This window comes from Halichoerus grypus, chromosome 13 (assembly GCF_964656455.1).
Source record: "Halichoerus grypus chromosome 13, mHalGry1.hap1.1, whole genome shotgun sequence".
In the NCBI taxonomy this organism is placed as follows: domain Eukaryota; kingdom Metazoa; phylum Chordata; class Mammalia; order Carnivora; family Phocidae; genus Halichoerus; species Halichoerus grypus.
In genome coordinates, this window is record NC_135724.1 from 77,098,362 (window position 1) to 77,125,054 (window position 26,693).

A 26,693-nucleotide genomic window follows, 5' to 3' on the forward strand; every position below is an offset into this window, starting at 1 on the left:
GGCAACAGCAGGGAATTGGTTAAAATATTAAGTGGTAAGGGCCTAAGTTTCTGGAACTCCAAGTGCACATGTTTCCTAAAGTCACCTGGCAGGTTAATCCAGGGATGGTTGATGGGTGAGGTAAGGTGGGGCAAGAGAGCAGGCAGAATCGCCCACTTCCATCCCACTGAAATTCAGAACACCTGTAAACCTACCAGGTGAACATCAAGGTTGGCCTCATTCGGGGCAGGATGGAGGCGGTGCCGGAAGGGGTTGGGCCAGCAGGGTTGAAATTGAAATGAGGGTGGGTACTGGGCAGGCATCAGTCTTGCTGATTGCGGGAGCATCCTGCAAGGCAGCTAGGCTGGTCCTACATCCACTTGGTGACCACAGCAGGGTACAGAGCCAGTCTTGGAAAAGGCTAACGCTTTCGGAGAGAAAAGGCTTTAGCCCCTCTGACCCCACGGATGTCAGTACTCAGACGCTGTGGGGCTGGAGGAGAGGAACCCCAGGCCACAGGGACTGGGTACGTCACCCGCAGAGGAGCCTAATTCTTGAGGAGGAAGGTGAGTTGTGTCAGCGGAGTCCGGAAGACCCGTTCGGGTTGCAGTAGCTCCAGGGTGTGTGTGCCTGTGTGTGTGTGGTGGGGCGAGTGTCCAGGGGACACCTGGGCTCCTCACTGTGCCATGGGGATACATCGTAGGTGAGAATTCTGTGCACACCTGAATCCTACAAGCAAGCACCGTAACCCATGGTGTCCTGTCACTTTGTGTGGGGAAAAGAATCCTAGTCAACAGTTTTTCTTAAGTTTTTAAGAATATTTTACCAGGTTCCTGTCTTTTACTACAGGACGCTTCTCTGACAACTTCAGAGTTATCAGTCTTGTTGGTGTGAGCGGAAAACCTGCGTCATGAATACCTGACGCTTTCTTTAAAGCCCTAGTTTGTAGAAAGTTACCAGGCAACTAGTTTCACAAAGATGTCTAATAGAACCGTGCTCTTCCAGGGCTTGTCCCCTTCAGGGTCCTCACCTTCAGGACAGCAATGTCGGGCCGAGCCAGGACCCGAGCCCGAGGCAGAGCCCATGGATGGGCGCCCTCCCAGCCCGCCCCACCTGGAGCCGCCGCGCCACCGGTGAGCTCAGTCCTGTTCAGTCTCCTTTATGCAGGATGCTTTGTTTTCCTCTACTGCTTGCCTCTCATGTGTTTTCACATATGCAAATGGACTTCCTTTCAACCTGAGTGGATGCAAATGTTTCTGAATATCTTGGCCCTAGCCAGTGACTCCTCTTTGGGAGTGACTTCAAAACAAGCAGCTGACGGCCCACAGATATCTCCACATTCCTGATGTGCTCTCCCAGACATGTCCCACTCACTTCATTGGAAGAAGCCCCATTCTTCCAGTTGCTGGGGCCAAGTCTTTGGATCCATCTTGGACTCCTCTCAAACCTTTCACATAAACAACCAGGGAATGCTGTTGTCTCCCAATTAAAAAAAAAAAAAAATCTGGTATCTGACAATGTCTCACCACCTCTGTTACCACTCTTTGGTCCAAACCACGAGCATCCCTTGCTGGACACGGCAAATGGCCTCCTAACTGGTCTTCTTGCTTTTGTCTTGGTCTTTCCCTCATGTTTCCCAGCACAGAGCCCAATAAATCGGCCAGTGCATCTCCTCTGCCCAACACCCTCCCCTCTACGGGTTCCTGTTTTCTTAGTCAGAGGCACATTGTTCAAAATGGCTTCCCTCCCACAACCTCTCTGACTTCTCTTGCTTCTCTTCCCCTTGCTCCAGCCACAGTGGCCATCTTGTTCTTCCTTGGATATTTCTGCTTTAGAAATTTTGCTCTTTTTTTCCTCTACCTGTGGCTTGTGTAACCTTGTGACTCTCCTTCAAGTCTTCGATTCAGTCTCAACTTGCTGAGGCTCTGCTTCATCCTCCATTAACTTAACCAGCCCCCTTCACACCCCACCTTCCCAATTACACCCAATTTTCTATACTTCTATTTTTCTTCATTTCCCTGGCAATTAACATGTGAAAGCTAAATAAGTCATTTTTTTTTCTATTACTGGCATGTGAGCCTTTACAAGGGAATATGCTTCATGCCCTGATAGTGCCTAGCACATGGCAGGCAAGTAATTTTTGGGTGATGAATAAATACCATTAACACCACTCTTTATGACTATTCCCCAAAACATGCAGACCCAGCAAACTGGCCAAATTCCACCTAGCTTCCAGCCACTGCAAGGGAAAAGCCAAGTGGTTCAGCCTGCACAACGAAGAAGACCAAGAAGAGCACCTCAGCCTCCAGGTATAAAAAGAGAGGGATATGGTGAGGGGCAGGGGAGGTTTAATCCGTGAGGGTGCACCACAGTGATAACACTCAGGCAGAGAACCTCAGGATTCCCATAGGGTTCGGCAGGGTGGGAAGAGTATACAGCCCGCAACTATTTTTCTTTTCTGCAACAAACTACTCGGTCAGCATTTTATTCCCCCTGTATTTTAAGGCTTATGGAAAAGAAATGGAGGTTGATGACAGTCGGTCTAGACAATTGTTTGATATAATTGCTTTTCAGATTTAGACAGGGTGTTTGTATATAATAACTCCAAGTTAACTAGGAATTCTAGGAAAATGATTGGGTTTGTAAATCACTGCACTGGGAGGTTGAGCAGCTCCTTGAGCACCTCAGCATTCCCCTGCATTGTATTATCCTCATAGGTGGAAGGCTATCATTTTACAGGTGAGCACAAAGGCTCCTATATTAGCCAAGGATTTGGCTAATACAGTTAGACCTCAGATCTGATTCTCTGATTTGCTCCTATTTATATAATTTTTAAGAGCATAAATGAGTGGAGGGGGAGAAGGAGAGAGAGAATCTTAAGCAGGCTCCATGCTGAGCATGGAGACTGACGTGGGGCTCGATCTCACAACGAGGAGATCCTGACCTGAGCCAAAATCAAGAATCAAACACTCAACGGACTGAGCCACCCAGGTGCCCCATTAAGTTTTAAATTTTTATCAATTATGGTGAGAATAGAGAACATGAGATCTATCGTTTAACATAGTTCTAAGTGTACGATACAGTACTGTTAACTATAGGCACAATGTTGAATAGCAGATCTCTAGAACTTATCTTGCGTAATGGAGACTTTACACCTGTTGATTAGCAACTCCCCATCCCTCCTTCAGCCCACCCCTGAGCACCACCATTCTACTCTCTGCTTCTAGGAGTTCGACTATTTTAGATGTCTCCTATCAGCAGAATTATGCAGTATTTGTCCTTCTAGGATTGGCTTATTTCACTTAGCATGATGTCCTCAAGGTCCTGTTGTTGCATATTGCAGGATTTCCCTCTTTTTTTTTTTTTTAAGGCTGAATAATATTCTATTGTGTGGATATACCACATTAACTTGACCCATTCATTCATTGGTGGGCATTTAGGTTGTTTACAGGGCTTGGCTATTTTTAATACTGCTGCAGTGAACATGGGAGTGCTAATACCTCTTCAAGATTCTGATTTCAATTCTTCTGAAAGAATCCCCCGGAAGTGGGATTGCTGGATTATATGGTGGTTCTACTTTTAAGTGTTTTGAGGAATCTCCATACTGTTTTCCATAGCAGCTGTGCCATTTTTACATTCTCAAAGGTTTAAATTTCTCCACATCTTCATCAGCACTTGCTGTCTTTTTGCTTTGTTTTTGGATTTTTTTCTTTTCATATATATAACAACCATACTTACAGATGGGAAGTGATAACTCATTGTGATTTTGATTTGCAATTTCCTGATGAATTCCTGATGACTTTGAACATCGTTTCATATACCTGTTGGCCATTTAGGTCTTTGGAGAAATGTCCACTCGGATCCTTTCTCAATTTATTTTATATATTTTTCAATTTAATTTCATTATGTTATGTTAGTCACCATACAATACATCATTAAGTTTTGATGTAATGTTCCATGATTCATTGTTTTTGTATAGTGGGAGGGGGAGACAAACCATGAGAGACTATGGACTCTGAGAAACAAACTAAGGGTTTTAGAGGGGAGGAGGTACGGGGATGGGTTAGCCTGGTGATGGGTATTAAGGATGGCATGTATTGCATGGAGAACTGGGTGTTATCCTTTCTCAATTAAAAAAAAAAATGGGATATTAGGTTTTTTTCACTCTTGAGTTGCAGGAGTTCCTTTATGTATTTTGGAAATTAACCCCTTATGAGATAATATGGTTTGCAAATATCTTCTCCCGTTCCGTAAGTGCTTTCATTCTGTTGACTGATTCATTTGTTGTACAGAAACTTTTTAGTTTGAATTCCCACTTGTCCATTTTTGCTTCTGTTGTCTCTGCTTTTGGTGTCTTATGTTGTAGATATTTTTATAATAAACTGATACAAAATCCAGACTCCATGAAATGAATTTATAAATGTGAATACACAATAGTAAAATACCTATTTTTATCATCTATATCCTGTCTGAAGAGTTATGATTAATGCTTCACGTAAAGTACATTATATGTAGCAAGTACTAATGAATGATGCCAACTGTTTTCTTTCACTGAAATTTGAATGTGGTAAGTTTGATTGCTGGCTGTGTCTGGAATTAGTTGAATTTGATAAAAAGCATTTTAAAAATTTACATAAAATTAGTTTTTCTATCATAGAAATTCAGACTTTGGTATCTTCTAAGATCTTCATAAACTAGGAATGATAGCTTCCAGAAGTAACATTTTGCAGAGAACCAGTTTTTGCCACCCAGAGCATGGACTGTATTAGCCATTTTCAGGGGTATAGGGTTTATGGATAATATAGGTTTCTTTCACAGTATTTGAAAGACTGCTTTGCACTGTCCTCCAAATATCGACCTATCAAATATTTAAACCTGTATGCATATTACAATGTGATAAAAATAGAGCTTTTCTCAGTTGCTGTTAATAACAAGAATAGATCAGTTGTTTTGTATCAAGAGCATTTCATAGATTTTTTTTTTTTTTTTAACAGCCTGTTCAGTCAGTCAGCATTTTCTGATGCCTACGAGAGGGCAGTGTGGTGCCAGGTGATTGGCCGATAAAGCCGGTAGAGAAGGGACAAAGCTTCTGCTTTGAAGCTTGCACCCTGGACAAGTGCCTGATGAGGGCAAATGCCAGAGCACCGATGAATGTGGGGGCTCGGCCAGCCACTGATGGGGAGTGGGATCTTGTTGGGAGAGGCTTCCGGGTCACAGCCCCCCTTCCTGGTGACCCGTGACTGAAATACTGTTGTTTGGTTCCTTTGACAATCCTCTTTCGTACCTCCAGTGACCTTGACTTAGTTTTCCTTAATAGCTGGGATTTAATGTTGTCCTTTCTGTTTTACTTTTCCCCCTTTTTTATCCGATAAAACTCGTGGCTTTCACATTTGTTTCCATGTAGAGGAAGCTCACCTGGTAGCTACGCTGCAGGCAACGTCGGTGAAGGAGAGAAACCGTTTTGGGGGCATTTTTCGAGACCACGTGGTGGATACCCGACGGTACTTGGACCATGTGAGAGAGTCCACAGCAGGTATGCTGGCCATGAATGACCCAGTGTCAGGGAATTGTTCTCGTTAAATGTGTGCTGAGGTGCTGGTTTGTGTTTTTTTAATTTAATTTTATTTTTTTTATTATGTTATGTTAGTCACCATACAATATATCATTAGTTTTTGATGTGGTGATCCACGATCCATTGTGTTTGTGTAACATCCAGTGCTCCATGCAGTACGTGCCCTCCTTAATACCCATCACTGGGCTAACCAATCCCCCCTCCCCCTCCCCTCTAAAACCCTGTTTCTCAGAGTCCATAGTCTCTCATGGTTCATCTCTCCCTCTGATTCCCCCCTTCATTTTCCCCTTCCTTCTCCTAATGTCCTCCATGCTATTCCTTATATTCCACAAATAAGTGAAACCATATGATAATTGACTTTCTCTGCTTGACTTATTTCACTTAGCATAATCTCCTCCAGTCCCATCCATGTTGATGTAAAAGTTGGGTATTCATCCTTTCTGATGGCTGAATACTATTCCATTGTATATATGGACCACATCTTCTTTATCCATTCATCTCTTGAAGGGCATCTCAGCTCTTTCCACAGTTTGGCTATTGCGGACATTGCTGCTATGAACATTGGGGTGCATATGGCCCTTCTTTTCACTACATCTGTGTCTTTGGGGTAAATACCCAGGAGTGCAACTGCTGGGTCATAGGGTAGCTCTATTTTTCATTTTTTGAGGCATCTCCACACTGTTTTCCAAAGTGGCTGTACCAATTTGCATTCCCACCAACAGTGTAAGAGGGTTGCCCTTTCTCCACAACCTCTCCAACATTTGTTGTTTCTTTCCCTGTCCATTTTTGCCATTCTAACTGGTGTAAGGTGGTATCTCAATGTGGTTTTGATTTGAATTACCCTGATGGCTAATGATGAACATTTTTTCATGTATCTGTTAACCATTTGTATGTCTTCTTCAGAGAAGTGTCTTTTCATGTCTTCTGCCCATTTTTTGACTTGATTGTTTTTTGGGTGTTGAGTTTGAGAAGTTCTTTTTTTTTTTTTTTTTTTTTTAAAGATTCCATTTATTTATTTGACAGAGAGAGACACAGCGAGAGAGGGAACACAAGCAGGGGGAGTGGGAGAGGGAGAAGCAGGCCTCCCCATGGAGCGGGGAGCCCGATGCGGGGCTCGATCCCAGGACCCTGGGATCACGACCTGAGCCGAAGGCAGATGCCTAATGACTGAGCCACCCAGGCACCCCTGAGAAGCTCTTTATAGATCTTGGATACCAGCCCTTTATCTGTAGTGTCATTTGCAAATATCTTCTCCCATTCTGTGGGTTGCCTCTTTGTTTTGTTGACTATTTCCTTTGCTGTGCAGAAGCTTTTTATCTTGATGAAGTCCCACAAGTTCATTTTTGCTTTTGTTTCACTAGCTTTTGGAGATGTATCTTGAAAGAAGTTGCTGTGGCCGATGTCAATGAGGTTACTGCCTATGTTCTCTAGGATTTTGATGGATGCCTGTCTCACATTGAGGTCTTTCATCCATTTTGAGTTTATCTTTGTGTATGGTGTTAGAGAATGATTGAGTTTCATTCTTCTGCATGTGGCTGTTCAATTTTCCCAGCACCATTTATTGAAGAGACTGTCTTTTTTCCATTGCATATTTTTTCCTGCTTTGTCGAAGATTATTTGACCATAGAGTTGAGGGTCCATATCTGGGTTCTCTATTCTGTTCCATTGGTCTATATGTCTGTTTTTGTGCCAGTACCATGCTGTCTTGGTGATCACTGCTTTGTAATATAGCTTAAAATCGGGCAATGTGATGCCCCCAGCTTTGTTTTTCTTTTTCAACATTTCCTTGGCAATTCGGGGTCTTTTCTGATTCCATACAAATTTTAGGACTGTTAGTTCTAGCACTTTGAAAAATGTCATTGGAATTTTGATCAGGATGGCATTGAAGGTATAGATTGCTCTGGGTAGCATAGACATTTTAATGTTTATTCTTCCGACCCATGAGCATGGAATATTTTTCCATCTTTTTGTGTCTTCTTCAATTTCTTTCATGAGTGTTCTATAGTTCCTAGAGTATAGAGCCTTTACTTCTTTGGTTAGGTTTATTCTGAGGTAGCTTATGGTTTTTGGTGCTCTTGTAAGTGGAATCATTTCTCTAATTTCTCTTTCTACAGTTGCGTTGTTAGTGTATAAGAAAGCAACTGATTTCTGTGCATTACATTGATTTTTGTATCCTGCCACATTACAGAATTGCTGTTTGAGTTCTAGTAATTTGGGGGTGGAGTCTTTTGGGTTTTCCACATAAAGTATCATGTCGTCTGCGAAAAGAGAGAGTTTGACTTCTTCTTTGCCAATTTGAATACCTTTTATTTCTTTTTGTTGTCTGATTGCTGTTGCTAGGACTTCTAGTACTATGTTGAACAATAGTGGCGAGAGTGGGCATCCTTGACGTGTTCCTGATCTTAAGGGAAAGGCTCTCAGCTTTTCCCCATTGAGGATGATATTCGCTGTGGGTTTTTCATAGATGGATTTTATGAACTTGAGGAATATTCCCTCTATCCCTATACTTTGAAGAGTTTTAATTAGGAAGGGATGCTGTATTTTGTCAAATGCTTTTTCTGCATCAATTGAGAGGACAATATGGTTCTTCTCTCTCCTCTTTATTAATGTGTTCTACCACACTGATTTGCAAATGTTGAACCACCCTTGCATCCCAGGGATAAATCCCACTTGGTCATGGTTGATGATCCTTTTAATGTATTGTTGGATCCTATTAGCTAGGATTTTGTTGAGGATTTTGGAATCCATATTCATCAGGGATGTTGGTCTGAAATGCTCCTTTTTGATGGGGTCTTTGCCTGGTTTGGGGATTAAGGTAATGCTAGCCTCATAGAAGGAGTCTGGAAGCTTTCCTTCTGTTTCTATTTTTGAAGCAGCTTCAGTAGAATAGGTATTATTTCTTCTTTGAATGTTTGGTAGAATTCTCCAGGGAATCCATCAGGCCCTGGACTCTTGTTTTTTGGGAGGTTTTTGATCACTGCTTCAATCTTGTTACTGGTTATTGGCCTATTCAGGTTGTCAATTTCTTCCTGTTTCAGTCTTGGCAGCTTATAGGTTTCCAGGAAGGCCTCCATTTCATCCAGATTGCTCAGTTTATTGGCATATAGTTGTTGATAATTTCTAATAATTGTTTCTATTTCCTTGGTGTTAGTCATGATTTCTCCCCTTTCATTAATAATTTTATTAATTTGGGTCCTTTCTCTTTTCTTTTGGATAAGTCTGGCCAGTGGTTTATTGATCTTATTAATTCTTTCAAAGAACCAGCTTCTAGTTTCGTTGATCTGATCTACTGCGTTTCTGGTTTCTAATTCATTATCTCTGCTCTAATCTTAATTATTTCTCTTCTAATGTGTGGCTTAGGCATCGTTTGTTGCTTTTTCTCTAGTTCTTTAAGGTGTAGAGTTAGTTGGTGAATTTGGGATTTTTCTATTTTATTTGAGTGAGGCTTGGCTGGCTATGTATTTCCCCCCTTAGCCTTTGCAGTATCCCATAGGTTTTGGACCGATGTGTTTTCGTTCTCATTGGTTTCCATGAATTGTTTAAGTTCTTCTTTGATTTCCTGGTTGACTCAAACATTCTTGAGCAGAGTGGTCTTTAGCTTCCAAGTGTTTGAATTTCTGCCAATTTTTTTCTTGTGATTGAGTTCCAGTTTTAAAGCATTGTGATCTGAGAATATGCAGGGAATAATCTCAATCTTTTGGTATCGGTTGAGACCTGATTTGTGACCCAGTACATGGTCTATTCTGGAGAAAGTTCCATGTGTGCTCAAAGAATGAGTATTCTGTTTTAGGGTGGAATGTTCTGTATATATCTATGAGGTCCATCTGGTCCAGTGTGTCATTCAAAGCTCTTGTTTCTTTGTTGATTTTCTGCTTAGATGATCTGTCTGTTACTGAGAGTGGAGTATTGAGGTCTCCTACAATTAATGTATTGTTATCAATATGACTCTTTATTTTGGTTAACAGTTGGCTTATGTAGATGGCTGCTCCCTTGTTGGGGGCATAGGTATTTACAATTGTTAGATCTTCTTGTTGGATAGACCCTTTAAGAATGATATAGTGTCAGGGTGCCTGAGTGGCTCAGTTGTTTAAGCGTCTGCCTTCAGCTCAGGTCATGATCCCAGGGTCCTGGGATCAAGCTCTGCATCAGGCTCCCTGCTCAGCAGGGAGCCTGCTTCTCCCTCTCCCTCTGCCATTCCCCCTGCTTAATCTCCAGGCCTGTCTGTCAAATAAATAAATAAAATCTTAAAAAAAAAAAAAAGAATGATATAGTGTCCTTCTATGTCTCTAACTACAGTCTTTAGTTTAAAATCTAATTTGTCTGATATAAGAATTGCTACCCCAGCTTTTGAGGTCCGTTGGCATGGAAGATGGATATCCATCCCTTCACTTTCAGTCTGGATGTATCTTTAGGTTCAAAATGAGTCTCTTGTAGACAGCATATGGATGGGTCCTGTCTTTTTATCCAGTCTGCAACCCTGTGCCATTTTATGGGAGCGTTTAGGCCCTTCACGTTGAGAGTGATTATTGAAAGATATGAATTAATTGTCATGTTGCCTGTGAAGACCTTGTTTTTATAGATTGTCCCTGTAAATTTCTGTTGTATATCACTCTTGGGGTCTTTCTCTTTTTATAGAAACCCCCCCCCCCCCCCCCCCCCGCTTAATATTTCTTGCAAGGTCGGCTTAGTGGTCACATATTCTTTCAGTTTCTGCCAGTCTTGGAAGCTCTGCATCTCTCCATCCATTCTAAATGAAAGCCTTGCTGGATAAAGTATTCTTGGCTGCATGTTCTTCTCGTTTAGTACCCTGAATATGTCTGGCCAGGCCTTTCTGGTTTGCCAGGTCTCTGTGGATAGGTCTGACGTTATGCTGATGTTCCTCCCTTTGTACGTAAGGAATCTCTTCCCCCTAACTGCCCTTAAGATGGTTTCCTTGGTTCTAAGATTTGCGAGTTTTACTATTACATGCCGGGGCTTTGGCCTGTTTTCCTTGATCTTGGGAGGGGTCCTCTCTGCCTCTTGGACACGAATGTTTGTTTCATTCCCCAGATTAGGGAAGTTCTCAGCTACGATTTGCTCAAATATATCTTCTAGTCCTCTCTCTCTCTCCACTCCCTCCGGGATTCCAATTATTCTGACATTGGAACGCTTCATGGTGTCACTTATTTCTCTGATTCTGTTTTCATGGATTCTGAGTTGTTTTTCCCTGGCCTCCTCTTTTCCCTTTTTATCTATTAAATTGTCTTCCAGGTCACTAATTCATTCTTCTGCCTCACTTACCCTAGCTGTTAGATTATCTAGATTAGATTGGATCTCATTGATAGCATTTTTAAGTTCTGCCAATTCAGCTTTCATTTCTGCCCTTAGAGACTCTATGTTGCCATTAATTGATTTCTCCATTCTAGCCATTGTCTTCACAATTGCTAGCCTGAATTCCATCTCCGACATCTTGGTTATATCTGCATCCATTTGTAAATCTGCGGCATAAATCATAATCTCTGAGTCTTTCCTATTTTGGGGGTTCCTCTTCCTAGTCATTCTGTTGATGGGTGGTTGAAGGAATGTATAGAGTCCAAATTATTGACCACAACCCAAGGAAGATTTACCTGTTTTATAGGGATTTAAGGTTGTCAGCCTCTTGTTCTCCCAGACTGTCTTCTGGGGGAGGGGCCTGCCGTGCTGTTACTCAGGCAACCCTGTTTGGGCAGAGTTGCCCTGCCCCCCCCATGGCGGGTGATGGGCTCAGTGGGAACCGATTTTTGGGGGGCTTTTGTTCTCTGGCGGCTTTCCCTGACGGCCTTCCACGTCTCTTCTGGGAGAGCAGAAGAGACCATTTCCAACTGTCTGCCTCAGAGCAGAGAGATCTCAGTCTGTTCTTCAGTGAGCTCTCCAGGCCACACTATCTCCATTTCTGTCTGTGCTGCCATAAACTGCAGCGTCCTGGGTTGTGTGCCCCTCAGCAGCGCTCCCAGTCCTTCCTCCAGGTCAGGGCACATCCCTGCCCTTTGTGCTTCTAAAACCGCCAGCTGCTCCCAGTTTGCCTGTGTGACCCTGCTGCACCGGGTTTCCATCCCAGGGGCTGCCCTAAAGTCCTTGCCCTGCTGCTACCAATCTGCGAATCTGTGCCCCATCCCCAGCGTGGGAGGCTGTCGCTCACCGGTGGTGTAGGATCCCCTGCTGCTGTTCATCCTCTGATATCTGCCCACGGAATCATGGCTCCCTGCTTTGTACCTTGAAACCAATCGTCTGTGATATTCTCTGTGTAGAGATCTGGATCTTCTTACATCTCAGGCTGATTTCGTGGGTGTTCAGAGTGGTCTGGTAGATATCCAGCTCAATTCCGGGGACCAGTTGGAATAGGGTCTCCTACTCCTCCACCATCTTTTCCCCTCCTCGATCTGGTTTGTGTTTAAGAGTGGGTCTGAGGCTTCATCCTATTGCTGTGAGGGGAGGTACCCTCCTATCTGTTCTGGTTGTTGTGGTAGCACCCACTTCTGCAGAAACAAAGACCTATTTTAGAGTCCAGATGGACTCTTCATTTTTCTCTTTTCCTTTTAGAGCCACTAAGATAGAATGACCCAGGTCTTTGGACCCACTGAGATTTTTTTTTTTTTTTAAACTAAGCATTATTACAGTGTTTACATTATTACATTATGGCTCCCTGCTCACCCTCCCTCCCCCCCCCCCCCCAGAAGCCTTGTGTTAGAGATTTTGCTTTTGATCTCGTTATTGTTAAACATTTTAATCTTCTATTTTAACTCTCAATGTATGCTTACGTAGGACCCATCTAAATGGATGGTACGCAGTCTGGACACCAGGTGTATATAAATGTTTATGTTTGGTAGTTAATGTCCTGGTTTGGCCTAACTTTGGCTCTCAGTATCGGGATGTCCATGTTGTTTTGGGTGCGGTTGGTCAGCTTGTTTCATTATTAACACGTGACTCCATTTTTGCAGGCATGCAGGGTAGACCCGTAAAGCTATTCACAAACCATTTCCGAGTGACATCTCGCCCCCAGCAGGTCACATATAAGTACAACATTGACTACATGCCGGACATTGAGGATGGAAAAGTTCGTACAGAACTGCTTTTGCAGCATAAAGCATTAATTGGGAAGTGTCATATATTTGATGGAAGCTCTTTATTATTACCTCACAAACTACTATCACCAGTTAAGTACTGTTATTGGACATTTTCTTTTTCTTTTTTTTAAAGATTTTATTTATTTGAGGGGGGTGAGAGAGAGAGAGAGTGAGTGAGCAGGCGTGTGGAGTGGAGGGAGAGGGAGAAGCAGACTCCCCGCTGAGCAGTGAGCCCACTGTGGGGCTAGATCCCAGGACCCTGAGATCATGTCCTGAGCCAAAGGTGGACACTTAACCAACTGAGCCATCCAGGCACCCTGGATACTTTCTTGACATTTGTTCTTTCTCTCATATTTTCACTGTAGTAGAGCAAATATACCATTTTTGTACGATGTTTGAGGAGACCGCCTGAAGATCTTTTGCCCATAGGCCTTGTAACAAAACCCATATGCCATGTGTCGTTATCACTGATGTTCCTTCATGCCTCATTTCAGTGCTTACAATGAATTTGAGAGCAATATATACATGTAATTTTTTTTTACCTTTTCAATGGCAAATATGGCTCAAATGCTGAAGTACTGAATAATTTAGTCTTTATCTCTTGCTCTCTCTAAAACTTCAGCAAAAAAAAATTTTAGAAGAACTTAATATTTTCTTCAGTAAACTTCTATATTTACCAAATGAATAATTTGCAGGAGCTTGTTTAAGTAAAAAAAAAAAAAAAAAGTAGCTGTAAATGTTTAATTCTGACTCTTTACTTTGGTCTCATAAATCCTATCTTCTCCCTGCATGTGTCTCTGGGGCAAGATGGCTCCTGCCGTGCTCATGTGTTGGATACCCAAGTGACCTGTTGATTTGTGTCCAATGATGAGCTTACTATCCTTGGAAGGACTACTAGACCTTTTTGTTTGTTTTTCTTTATCTCAGAAAATGGAACTGGTCAGCCTGTTGAAAAAACAGGTTGTGAAGGTGACCATTGAATTCACCAGTGAACTCACGCCCACCTCGCCGGACTGTTTACGCTATTACAACATTCTCTTTAGAAGGTGTGTTTGTAAGATTTCATTTCCTTGAGATTTGCTTGTGTGTTGGTGTGTCATGGTATTGAACATAGACGTTTGCTCCTTCAATTTTGTGTTCTTCACACCTCCTCGTTCTGGGAAAGCAAAGGATCTTGGAGATGAAATGGCACTTGAACCTCACCTAGACATGTTTAAGTTCTGTGGCTTCTCCCCAGTGTTGTTCTCCCTGCCTACCTCCACATCCCATGCCTGGTTCCTGTCTAGAAGGAGGAACAGACATCAACTATGCACATCTGTGCATATTTCTCCCTGGAGCAAATTCACTTGTTTTCTACGTTCACAGCGATGGACAGATACTCAGAAGTAAAATTGGAGGCACATACTCTGCAAAAGCTGTTTTGGTTCATTTCTAGGAATGGAGGACATTCTAATGGCCTTTCCATGACAGTTTGTTGTATATTATGGAAAGTAGGGGAAAACAGAGGTTAAATGAACCTTAATATCTACCTCATAATGTAATTTACTTGTACCAGGCACTTCCTGTTAATTATTTGTAAGACAAAGTCGCTGGCATATAATTTTTGCCCCTAATGTATCTTCATGTGTGTTACTAAATGCTTAATAATATTTATGGTACTTTCAACAAAATCTATTTTTCCAATTTCTAGAATTTTGAAGATGATGGAACTGGAGCAAGTTGGTCGCAACTATTATAACAAGCGTGAGGCCACTGAGTTCAGCGATCATAAGTTGGTATAAAGTAGAAAGTTTCACATAATGTTTATAATTTATACACCTACATCCTATAGATTCTCACAGGTATACATACATACATATATATATGTATGTGTATAAATGTGTGTGATCCTGTGGGTGGTAATAAAAAAGGTTTAACAAAGATAATATAACTAGCACATCAGGTAAGTATCTATTGGAAAGGGTGTTCAAAAGAGCATTCTTACTCGACTTCTAAGCACCAATTTTAGACCCTGACTGCCAGCCCTGTGACACTTCTTTGTTCAGAGCTTGGAGTTTGATACTCACTTCTAATGTGTTCTATTTGCAGCCTGGTAATCTGGCCTGGATATGTTACTTCTATTCTTGAGTATGAAACCAGCATTACCCTCTGTGCTGATGTGAACCATAAACTGGTTCGAATGCAAACGGCTTATGATTTAATATCGGCTCTTCGGGATGGCTTCCCCGCAAAGCAAGATCTTCGGGAGCAAGTTTCTAAACAATTAGTTGGATCAATTGTTTCTACAATGTAAGTCTGCTTTAAAAAAAAAACAAACCTATCCCATCACTTTGATATCTTCTCCCCACCCCCCACCCCCCAATAAGAGGTGTTCCCATAGACTTCAAATCACTCAGTGTTAAAGTTCAGAAGCAGACCTAGCACAGCAATGGCCAGAACCAGTCCGTGCTTTTCTCATCTGGTTCTATAGCACGAGAGAGGGATACGGTTTGGTTGTAGACTTCACTGTTCTTGAATTCCTAATGCTGATCCAGTCATCTGCTCTGAACCCTCTCTTGCAGTAACAGAATATGTTCCTTCCAAATTTCTTTTGCTTTGTGTCTATTTTTAAAAAAATCAGGGCTTAATTATAATCCATGAGCAAATTTCCCCTTGAAAGAAGTTTTCTATTGTTACTCTCCCTTTAGACCAGATATTTTAAGTTGAGAAGAGTGTGGATTTAAAGTTGCTTAGCCAACATCATAAGAGTAAAGTTGAGGACTCCTGCTTCCCAATTTCAAAACTTGCTATAAAGCTCTAGTAATCAAGACAGTGGCATGAGGACAGACATAAAAATTGATGGAATAGAATTGAGAATCGCAGACTTAACCCTCACGTTTATAGTCAGTTGATTTTCAACAAGAGTGTCAAGACAGTTTAATTAGGGAGGGAATACTCTTTTCAGCAAATATTGCTGGGACCACTGGATATCCACCTGGGCCTTCCTGACACAATATACAAAATTAACTCCAATTTAACTCCAAAATTAACTAGAAATAGACCTAAAGGTGTAAGAGTTAAAAGTATAAAATTCTTAAAAGAAATTATAGGAGTAAATCTCGACTTTGGGTGAGGCAAAATCTTATAAGACACCAACAGAGAAGGGATGACAAAAATATAAATCAGATGTCATCAAATTAAAAATGTTCATTCTTCAAAGTCAGAAGTGAAAAACAATAGACAGAACGAGAGAAAACATTTGCAAATCACCTATCTCATAAACAACTTGCATCTATATATGTGGAGAACACGTACAAGTCAAAAGACAACCCAGCTTTTAAAAAATGGGCAAAGGATCTGAATAGACATTTCTCTGAAGAAAATATACAAATGACCAATAATCACATGAAACGATACTAACATTATTAGCTATCAGGGAAGTGCAAAGTAAAACCACAGTGAAATAACACTTCATACCCCCCTAGGATGGCTAAAATAAAAAAGGTGGATATTAAGTGTTGACAAGGATGTGGAAAAAAATCAGAACCAACCCTCAAACCCTGCTGGTATAAATGTGAAATGGTATGGTCTCTTTGGAAAACGGTATGGCACTTTCTCAACATGCTAAATATGATCCAGCAATTCTATTCCTGGTTATATACCTAAAAGAAATGAAAACCTATGTCTACCAAAATTGGTACATGAATATCCATAACATCCTTATTCATAATAGCTCAAAAGTGTAAACAACTTGAATGTTCATCAACTGATAGATGGATAAATAAATGTACTATATCTATAAAATGTATTATTTGGCAATAAAAATTAAGTGACAGAACATGCTACAGCAGGGATGAACCTTGGAAGACATTAGGCTAAGTGCAAGAGGGCAGTCAGGAAGGGCCATGTATTGTATGATTCAATTCATGTGAAATAGGATGGGTAGGCAAATGTGTAGGGATGGACACTAAACTGGTGGTTGCCTAAGGACTGGGGGAGTTTAGTGGAAATGAGAAGTGACTGCTCGTGGTTGTGGTATTACTCTGGGTTGTGTTGAAAGGTGAATATACTAAGAATAATAAATATAGGCTATACATATAATAAAGCAGATAGATCCTGTAATTACTTGTAGGATTTAAAGCCTCTTGTTTCTTGCATGATCCCATGCAATGAATACGTTAAGAATAATACCATATGTTGTGACTATTCCACAGATTTAACAACAAAACCTATAGGGTGGATGATATTAATTGGGAGGAGACTCCCAGAACTACATTTAAAACATCAGATGGTGCTGAAATCACCTTCGTAGAGTACTACAAGACAGTAAGAAATCTTTCAGTGTATCTAAATCTTTTTTTTTCTTATTCAAATATGTCTCGTAATAATATATGTATAACTTATATTCATGTGTTACAGAATGAGTCATAATCTTGTATATAATAAATACATATATTATAAAATTTCTCTTTGGGGTTATTATAACTTGACTTGTACCTATTTTCCATGTATTAGAGTGCCTTGTATAGAGGGTAATGTCATATAATTAGAATGGCTCCAATATGACCTCTCCAGTAAGTCTTAGAAGTGGCTATGGTAGTTTTATAATGCTGGATTATTGGCTAGAAAATAAAATGTCAAGACTTCAGATATGAACACTTTGCCTTACGTAGAAGTTTCAGCCCTATAGAACGTGGTTCAAAAAGAAGAAAAAGACCAATTACCATCTGAATTGATGTCACTTCTGTGCTAAATCTCCTAACTCCTGAATTCCTCAGTCTTGGTTCACAAAGAAATAAGTAAACTTAGCTTAGTGAACAAAGATACACAAATTGATGAGGTTGGTTTTCTAGCTTTGGCAGATAAGAGAAAGAATTCAAGGAATTACAGGTATTTGTAGCAAATGGAAAGAGCTTATAATTAAAAAGAACAGCTTGTATTTTTCTCTTAGGAATACAAAATCTAGTTACTTGGAAGCACTGAGGCTACAGAGTCCTGTGACATCCCTCCAAGGGGATGGTGCTAGTACGGCATCATCCCCACTTGTGCTCCATACTAGGTGCTTGTTCCTTCAATCCCAAGAGCATGTAATGAGGGCCCATGCCACATCTTGGGTATACATTAGTAAGACCACTGCGTTCTCTGTTCTTAAGGAACTTGCATCCTTGTGGCAGGAAGAGAGCTGGCAGACAAGAAGAAAACCTATATTGAGGGATATATGCAGATAATTAAGAGGTATTGTGGAGAATGTCTGGTGGCTCAGACTGCTGGTCCTAGAAGTCTCTGAGGAGCTGGTGTGTGAATGTCAGAAAGGAGCAAGCTGTGCGCAGACTGGGGAGGAGAGAAGAGACCCCACTTCCAGGATGGGGCTGCCGTGCCCAGATCCCAAATGAGGCTAGAGTGTTCTGTCAAGAAGTAAACATGGTTATGGACGGGACGTGTATGGGTTGTAGGATACGAAGTCAGAGGATGAGGTGGGGGCCACGTTGTATAAAGTCCTGTCTACCTGGACAAATCGGATTTTATTGTCAGATAGTATTATACAGATGGATGAAGCGATGTATCTTATTTTACAGATCTGTGTCTAATGTACAGGGAATGGGCTGTCTGTGGGTAAAAAGGGAGGCAGGGACACCAGTAGGGAGGTGGTTAAGTCCGTTTAGGTCCGTGATCATGGTAACCTGGATTAGAGTGGGAGAGGGTAGGTGCAAATGGGCAGGACGTACCGATAGCTCAGATGTAGTGAGAGACAGTAAGAGTAGACTCTGGCTTTATCTGAGGAAGTGAGTGGAGGCTGGCGTCATTTACTGCAATGGGAGAGTCTGTGTGAGGAGCTGGTTTGGGGATTGCTGGCTTGACATAGGCTCTGATGGAGTTGCAGACAGGGATATCAGGCTGATGTTTGTTCATTCTCCACATTTCACCTCAAAGGTCATTGACTGAGAAGAGCCATGTTGGGTATCCCAACATCATCTGCACCCCCCAGCCTCCTCACACCAGCCTTCAGCCTCAAGGCCTTTGTGGCCACCTCCCCCCCGTTCTGTTGTGCCCCTTGCATTTCAGAGCATCCACCCAAATTTGTAATTCTGTATCTGAGTGATTATGAATCTCTCCCGTTGCCAGTAGATGGAGTTCCACCGGGGCAGGACAATGTTGGTTTTGTTCCTTATAGTATCTCTTACATCTTACACCATGACTAGTACATAAAAGTTCATCTATATGTTGTATATTAGTTATATATAATATATATTTATATAATAATAGTTCGTATATTATATATGTAATATATAATAGTTCACACATGCTGGCATCACAGAGCAAGTAGATTTGGGAATAATTTGAAAGAGCATTTACATGAAAGCAAACTACCTTCTTGGCATGTGTTGATAGGAGGAGCCTTGGATGTAAAAGAAATATAAGGCCATGATTTCAGCAGGTTTACTTGAGCAAAACTGATGAGCTGAAATAATTGAAATGACTTGGGTAGTCTCGGGAGGCCCTGGTGAGAACCCAGTCTAATAATAGATGGCAACGTAGTTGTGTTGTCATGAGACCTAGAAGAGTCCCAGGATCCATAGATGAGCCCTTAGAAGGAAAGTACAATCCTGGCTTTCAAAGAAGTTTTCGTAATAATGCAAAGTGGGACAAGAGAACTCCTATTTAGATGCAGAAGTTAATGCTGCGGGAGAGCCTTCTAGGATGTCACAGGACAGCTGTGAGAAATAAGTAGTGTGCTTCCCGAAGTTCTCAACAGGAAGAATAGCTCGTACAAAGGCTTTGCTAGACTGGGTGGTAGGAGTGGTGGTTGCGGCCCTAAAATGACACTATGATTCTGCACACATGTATATACATCTACCCGTACAAGCTTCTGCCTTAAGACTCTAGAACCAGGATAATGGGGGTGAATCCCAGCTGCCTTTCAAATAACTACAGACCACTTTAAGGAAGAAAAATGTACATGGTCTGCAACAAGATCATGAGAATTAAAAAAAGTAGTAGTTCAGCTCAAGGGGAAAAGAGCCATGAACACTGGATTTGAAGTCTTCTTGTCTCAGGAACTCCTTTGACTTTCTTGAGGTGCTTAATAGACAGATCCTACCAGAATTCCCGTGGCTAACTGATTGCAGATGAGGACCTCACTGATCAGCATGAAAGGATCTATGACAAATCATCACTTTGTGTTGGAGAGTAAAGGCACTTTGTCGTACAGGAATTGGAGCCTAGGGATAGGACCTTCTGGATAGGATGTCTTGGCACATGCCTTTTCCTGCTGGAAGAGTTTAGGGGAAATGACAGAGGAGGCATGTTTGGCATAGCTGTGGTACTGCAGCTCCAAAAAGTGACCGGGTTTGTTGTCCCCCGTCAGTTTGGGAATCCCCCTGAAAGTTCTCAGTTATGAGTTAAGAATTTTTAAGACAGTACTGTAGTGAGAAATACGTATTCCAAGAGTTGGTCCCACATCTACCCATATGAAGTCAAAGAAGGCTAGTACAATGAGCCCAATATGTTTGTGGGCCCCGTTCTCCTCGGCCCCGTGTGTTATAGGAAAAAAAGAGGCCATCCCCGGGACATCTAAATTAAGAGAACATGAAGAATATCTTTAATGCGTTCTTAAACCTGGGGAAACAGTATCCCCGGCACATCCCCTGGGCCTCTGTTGGTGATCCAAAAATGCACTGTTGTACCTATTTATGTGACTTTACTAGGGCTTGGGTGATAGTCACGCCAGTGTTTCGTTCTTGCTTCTTTTGAGCAGCGATATGATCAAGCGGTCACTGAGCTGAATCAGCCACTCTTGATCAGCAAAGGCAAATGGAAAAAGAGCCAGCAGGACATGCCCCGTGAGCCTGTACTGCTGGTTCCTCAACTGTGCAACCTGACAGGTACAGCAGGTTCATGCATCCTTCATCGAAGACCACCCCCTTCATCCCCAGATGTTATGACGGAGAGGTACACGCTTTCCACGGTACTCCGTGTGACCCAGAGCCGCGTTCTCTCCATTGGCTCTTCCTCTTCCAGATAAAACCAAGGCCTCTCATGTATAAATCTATTCTTGCTTGTTGAGCAATATCTTTTTAATTTCTTTCAAAGGTCTAACAGATGATCTGCGCAAAAATTACAGGGTGATGAGAGACCTGGCTCTTCATATGAGGTTGGATCCAGAAAAAAGGCAGCATGAATTACAAAAATTTATGAATGCTATACAGTCGTAAGTGCTGTTGTGTGTGTGTGTGTGTGTGTGTGTGTGTGTGTGTGTGTGTGTGTGTGTCTCCTGAAGCTGAGACCTGTGCAGAACTCTTGGCATCTCAGATACTCCAACTAAAAAACGACAGGTTGGAAGAAAATGACCTCTTGGGGGAACAACTCTATTTGTTCTGTCGGTGCAAAGTTTGGGGAGGTCTGGAGGGGGAGAATGAACTAGAAAGATCCTAAGCGCAGATGTGAGAGCAAAGACGTGGTTTCAGAGTCCTAGGGACTTTCTCTGCAACATGTCAGCACAGAGGACCAACAACAAGGCATCTCAGGTTAGAGGGGAATTTTGCAAATGGATCATTACTTTTGCTTATTTCCTTGAAGGAGGTTTGATCCTGTGGAAATATTTTTCCTTTCAGAAATAAGGAGGTACAACAGGAACTTCAACTCTGGGATTTGAAATTTGATGCCAGCTTCTTGTCCTTCTCAGGAAGAATCTTGAAAGAAGTAAGAATTTTTCAAGGAAGACGAGAGGTAAGACGGTTTCAGAATGGTCCCATTTTAGTTATTCATTTAGTCATTTGGGGTCAAATGAATAACGTGGAGGAACTGACTCGGGTCAATACCTGTCACTGCTCTCTCTCTTCTGGGGCTACTTGTCCTTCATCTAGGAGAGAGCAAGCAGATGTTCCATTAAAATGCATAGAACATCCTTGGCATAGAGGATCCTTGGCATCTGTATTTTATCTCTGTTAGTGTTGTGGTCATCTCTCATGGCAAAACAATCTTCCAAATGTTTCCTTAAGAGTCAACTACCTAGAATCAAGACAATCCAGAATAACCCATGATAGAATTCCAGTATTACTCCCCTCTATCTTAAGGAAAAAATAAGTAATTCAGTCACGACTGAAGTTTAAAATGGTAACCTTTCAATAGGAAGTAGCACAGATTGGCAATGGGAAGGCTCCTCAATATATATATTGATCAGCAAAGGCATAATATATATATATGTATATATATAATACAAAGTTTTAAATGAAATCTTACCCTCTCTCTTCCAGTTTGACTCCCACCCACAATTTGCAGATTGGTCAAAAGAGACAAGAAGTGGACCCTTACTCAAGGTGAAGTCACTAGATCATTGGCTAATACTCTATCCCACAGGAAACTACAGGGCAGCCTCCTCTTTTCTGCAGAGTCTACGGAGAGTCACACCCACCATGGGCATCTCTATGAGAGAGGCAAAAATGTGAGTTGAGCCGCAATTACCTCCATTTAAAAACCGGTTGTTAGCTATCTGGAAGTGGAATCGGAAGATACTAAATTAGACGCATTGGTCGCTTTATCAAAACCCTGAAAGTTTGTAAACAAAGTTTAGTCTATCCAGTAACAGGTAGTAAAATAGGCTTTTGTGATGTATGGTGTGTGGCTATTGAGATACATGCTAAGGAAGCCAAAAATTGAACTTATTTTTGTTTAAAGAACAAACTTCTGGGGTGTCTGGGAGGCCGAGTCGGTTAAGCGTCCGATTCTTGGTTTCTGCTCAGGTCAGGCTCTAGCTCAGTGAGGAGTCTGCTTAAGATTCTCTCTCTCTCTGCTCCTGCCTCCATGTGCACATGGGCTCGCTCTCTCCCTCTCTTTAATGAATAAGTAAATCTTTAAAAAAAAGCCTTTCAGCTGAAGTAACTGTCTTAACATTGTATTTTGTTTTGTTTTATATCGTGAGTCATTGGCTGCATAAAATGTTTATTGTTCATTACCTTTTGAATATAGATGTTATATACTTACTTTCTAGACTTGAAGTAAGTGATACAGTCCAATCCTATACATCTGCCTTAGAAAATCACGTGTCCTCCAAAACACAGATGGTAAGTGTCTATTTGATAGTGACTTGATATGTCTTGATACATAGTGTTATAAATCACATCTGTTCAGTTTTGAGTGGTAGTCACTCAAAATCTATCTCAAGTACCCTGTCCTTGGCAGGGTCTTGTCTCCAATTCCTGTCCTTTTCTCTCTCGGAGGCTGTCAGTCTGTTCATGGTCTCCAACCTTTCAGACATGTTCAGTGGCGGGGTGGCCAGACCCTTTGGGAGAAAGTGGCCACAATTTCTGAGATCATTTCTCTGGTCCCTACTTCTCTCCTGTCTTAACCCTATAACTTTATGAACTTGTTAGACTGGCTGAGCCCCAAAGAGGCACAGTCTGGTATTTTCATCAGCTTGAACAGCTCTTCCTAGGAGGAGGCTGGCCCGTGCTATTCCAGAAACTGAATTTGTAGGAGACAACATTAGCTGACCGCTCTCAGAAAACTCAGAAATCATCACATAGAAATTTAGAATCTAGAAGATGTTGCACTTATATTTAAAAGCTTGACTTACTGACCTACTAAAATATATAAAAAGAGGGAGGGATGGGTGTATGTGTGTGTGTATGTGTATATAATCTGTGCCCAAAAGATGAGGTGCTTTAAAAAAAAAAAGCCTATCTCTAAGTTAGTTTAGCCCTCACCTTTAAAGGATCTCAACAGGCATGGAGAAATCCCAAACCAATAATGAAGGACTGGTATCCTACCTATCAAACACACACATTGACCACAGTCCGTTACAATTAGAAGTCATTAAACCACATACATTCAAAAACCAAAGAATTACTTGTAAGTAGCAACTGTATTAGAAAAATACCGATAGAAATTTTAAAAAGTAATTTAGACCTTATAAGTAGCATGGGTCAAACCCTGTATAAAACAGCAAACTAATAATGACGGGACTTCTGGCCCTTGATGAATGCATTAGGAATGAGGTCTGAATCTTAATGCACTAAGTGCAGAGTGAACCAAAATAGAGTAGAACAAAATAAATAACAAAAAGCAGAAACTAAGCAGAACAACAAATCTAAAGCCAAAAATATTAAAACTTGATGTTGTCAAGAGTACAGAAGAGAGTCCCCAGGAGGCTTGACAACATTAAGAACAAGGAGAGTTCATGATTAAGAGACATGCTGGAGAGTAAAGAAATATTAGGAGAACACCATGGGCCAGGGGTGCCAGTAAGTCTGAAAACTGGAAATCAAGTTTTTAGAAAAAGAAGGAATTAACTGGTTAGTGTGGTGAATTTTAGGAAAAATAATTGCAGATAAAATGTAAACAAAATGCATATAATGCATTTGATAGATTTCCACATTCCTTCATGTGAAAAGAAAAACTTCATCTAGAATGAGAAAGGAATGTCCCTAATCTGAGGATATCTGCCGCAGAAAGTCTTCCTAGAAGCATCATTGTTAAAAATGTATAAAATGTAAAAATATATAACGTATAATATATTATACATATAATAATACATACATGTTAAGAACAATACCTGGAGGATTTTCCCGTCCCAGTCCGAACCCCGCCACGCAGTAACTGCCCTTCCTCACGGCTCCGTGTCCTGCTGGAGGTCCGAGCGAGTGTTGGAAACTTTGCCTGCTGTCTGTACATCAGGCAGTTCCCAGAACTCCTGAGCTTGTTTGCTTGGGGGTAAAATGGGGACAGTATTGATCTCAGTAGCTTATTGAAGAATGAGCTGAGTCGGGTACAGCACTTGGCAAGTGCCCCTCGCATGGCGTCCAGCCTGTACGTGGTGACTGTCCTGGGAATGGTGCATTTCAGTCTGTGCTTTTTAACCCTCCCGTGTTAACTTCATGATAAACTCCCGGAAACAGAATAACCAGGACGTAAGGACTTTGCAAGTTCGAGGGATTCATGCATACTGCCTGTGCCTGGCTCCCAGACTTTCTTCTTCCACGTGGTCACCTTCACAATTATTTAATGGACTGGGATTCCAGACCCTTTGCCCTCATGGACCAGCTATGATTGAATGAATAGACTCTGCTTCATCAGTGCTCCACCTGCAGTTTCCTTGACGTGGCGTCCAGTTCTCCTAGCACTGTGGTGGCGTCCTGGACAGTCTCACTTTTGCTTTCTTTCAAGGTCGTTTGTGTGCTGTCCAGTGAAAAGAAAGATCTGTATGATAGCATAAAACAATACCTGTGTGTCAGTTGCCCGATCCCAAGCCAGTGTGTCATCGCACGGACCTTAGACAAACCCCAGACGCTGATGACCATTGCGACAAAGCTTGCCCAGCAGATGAACTGCAAGATGGGAGGTGCTCTCTGGAAGGTGGACACAGGAGTAGGTTGGATTTCGTTGCCTTCTCTTTATTTCAGTTGTGTTCAGTGGAATTCGTTAAGACTCTGTTTACCTATCTGGAAAACATAATTGCTTGATTTTGCTCCTATTGTGTTCTAACTCCATGTACTATCCTTTTTTTTTTTTTTACAAATTTCAGTTACAGAATGCGATGTTCATCGGTATCGACTGTTTCCACGATATTGTACATCGGCGGAAGTCGATTGCCGGCTTTGTGTCCAGCATCAATCAAGAATTGACACAGTGAGTGGACTTTGGCCGGCGTTGTATAGATCACAGCCAGATGTAGACCCACCAGGAGAGGTGGACCCAACTAGTGTTGGTTGACAAGGTCCACGGACAAGGTGTTCTCCTCTTCTGGCAAAGTTATGCTCCAAAAGCATTTGATGTGGAAGGCTCTGTATCATTTTTCTGTTGCTGCTTACCAGATGATGACAAATATGAAGGCTTAAGAGGACACTCAGGTGTCTGCACACAGGTCTGGTGGGCAGCCATCTGGCACCATGTGGCTCTCGGGTCGGGCACATGTTGGCCAAGCCACATTCTCCTCTGGAGGCGGGGGGTCCTCTTCTAAGTGCACATACTTGTGGCAGAATCCATTTTTTTGTTTGTTTGTTTGTTTTTGTAGCCAGAGGACAGAGATCCCCATTTCCTTGCTGGCTGCCAGCTACAGGCCCGTCTCAGCTCCTCGGGTTTCATCCACATTCCTTCTCGAATGCCCTGCTCCCCCAGGTCACACTGAGTTCTTGTTCTGCTTCAAATCTCTCTTCGTCTTCTGCCATCAAAGAAAACTGTCTGCTTTTCAAGGGGCTCATGAGATTAGATAAGGTCCATCTGGAAAACCTCCTTAGAAAGACAACCGTGCCATAGGACATAATCACAGGGCAATGTGATAGTCACAGGTTCCGAGCATTAGGACAGCTGGAATTCTGCCCACCAGAGGCTCTGATGATCAGTGAGTCTCTGCATGGGCACCATGAACACAGCGGGAAGAACTCAGGCCCCACATGAGGAAGACAGACCTAGGAATATAACCAGCAGCCTATAGGTACAGGATCTGGTCTTCATACATCTATATGTAATGGACCTGCCAAAGAAGACATGCTTTCATACCCCATGTTTCTCCTTTGCTTCAGGCACACTTTTGTTGTCTGTGCTTAGAGTAGAACCTGCCTTCAGATGAGTTTACACACTCTTCAGTTTATAGTTTCTTGAGCATTAGGACATGTATGACCGTCACAGATCACTGCTATGCTTACTGATGATCGTGGCCCACGAGGTATAATTCCAGAGTCTTCTTTAAGGAGGATCCATCTTTATTATCACAAATGGCATCATTTTTTTCCCAGTCATCTTCTATTTTGATATAGTAACATTGGTTTGCTTTTTGTTTGGGGGGGAGGTAGAAAAGAATGTTGCAACAACGGGAAGGAAATTAAGCTTTCATTCAGTTCATAGATATTTTTGATCCCTTGCTATATTCAAATGCTGAGAACAGAGCTGTGAAAATGTTGCACCAAAAAGCATGATCTCATCTCATGGAATGTACATTCTGGAAAAGAAGCAGGCAGACAAACACATTACATGTCAGGTCATCGTAATACTTTGAAGTAACTAAAATACAGGGGCTAGAAACTGGAGACAAATATTGCTCAGGTAGCTATTATTGTCCCAAAGCAGATGGCTCCCGCAAAGCAGAT

General features: G+C 41.8%; 1 protein-coding gene across 1 annotated transcript in view; it reads left to right on the forward strand.

Moving 5' to 3' along the window:
* Nucleotides 1-427: 427 nt before the first annotated feature.
* Nucleotides 428-26,693, forward strand: part of PIWIL3 (piwi like RNA-mediated gene silencing 3) — a 30,442-nt gene continuing 4,176 nt past the window's right edge. The window contains exons 1-15 of the mRNA XM_078060115.1: nucleotides 428-545; nucleotides 985-1,112; nucleotides 2,180-2,288; nucleotides 5,384-5,512; nucleotides 12,508-12,722; nucleotides 13,561-13,679; nucleotides 14,324-14,404; nucleotides 14,722-14,922; nucleotides 16,827-16,938; nucleotides 20,369-20,495; nucleotides 20,704-20,821; nucleotides 21,225-21,339; nucleotides 21,892-21,929; nucleotides 24,699-24,975; nucleotides 25,133-25,236. Of these exons, the coding sequence (XP_077916241.1) occupies nucleotides 1,023-1,112; nucleotides 2,180-2,288; nucleotides 5,384-5,512; nucleotides 12,508-12,722; nucleotides 13,561-13,679; nucleotides 14,324-14,404; nucleotides 14,722-14,922; nucleotides 16,827-16,938; nucleotides 20,369-20,495; nucleotides 20,704-20,821; nucleotides 21,225-21,339; nucleotides 21,892-21,929; nucleotides 24,699-24,975; nucleotides 25,133-25,236 (1,835 nt within the window). The 5' untranslated portion in view covers nucleotides 428-545; nucleotides 985-1,022. The remainder of the gene's footprint in view (nucleotides 546-984; nucleotides 1,113-2,179; nucleotides 2,289-5,383; nucleotides 5,513-12,507; nucleotides 12,723-13,560; nucleotides 13,680-14,323; nucleotides 14,405-14,721; nucleotides 14,923-16,826; nucleotides 16,939-20,368; nucleotides 20,496-20,703; nucleotides 20,822-21,224; nucleotides 21,340-21,891; nucleotides 21,930-24,698; nucleotides 24,976-25,132; nucleotides 25,237-26,693) is intronic.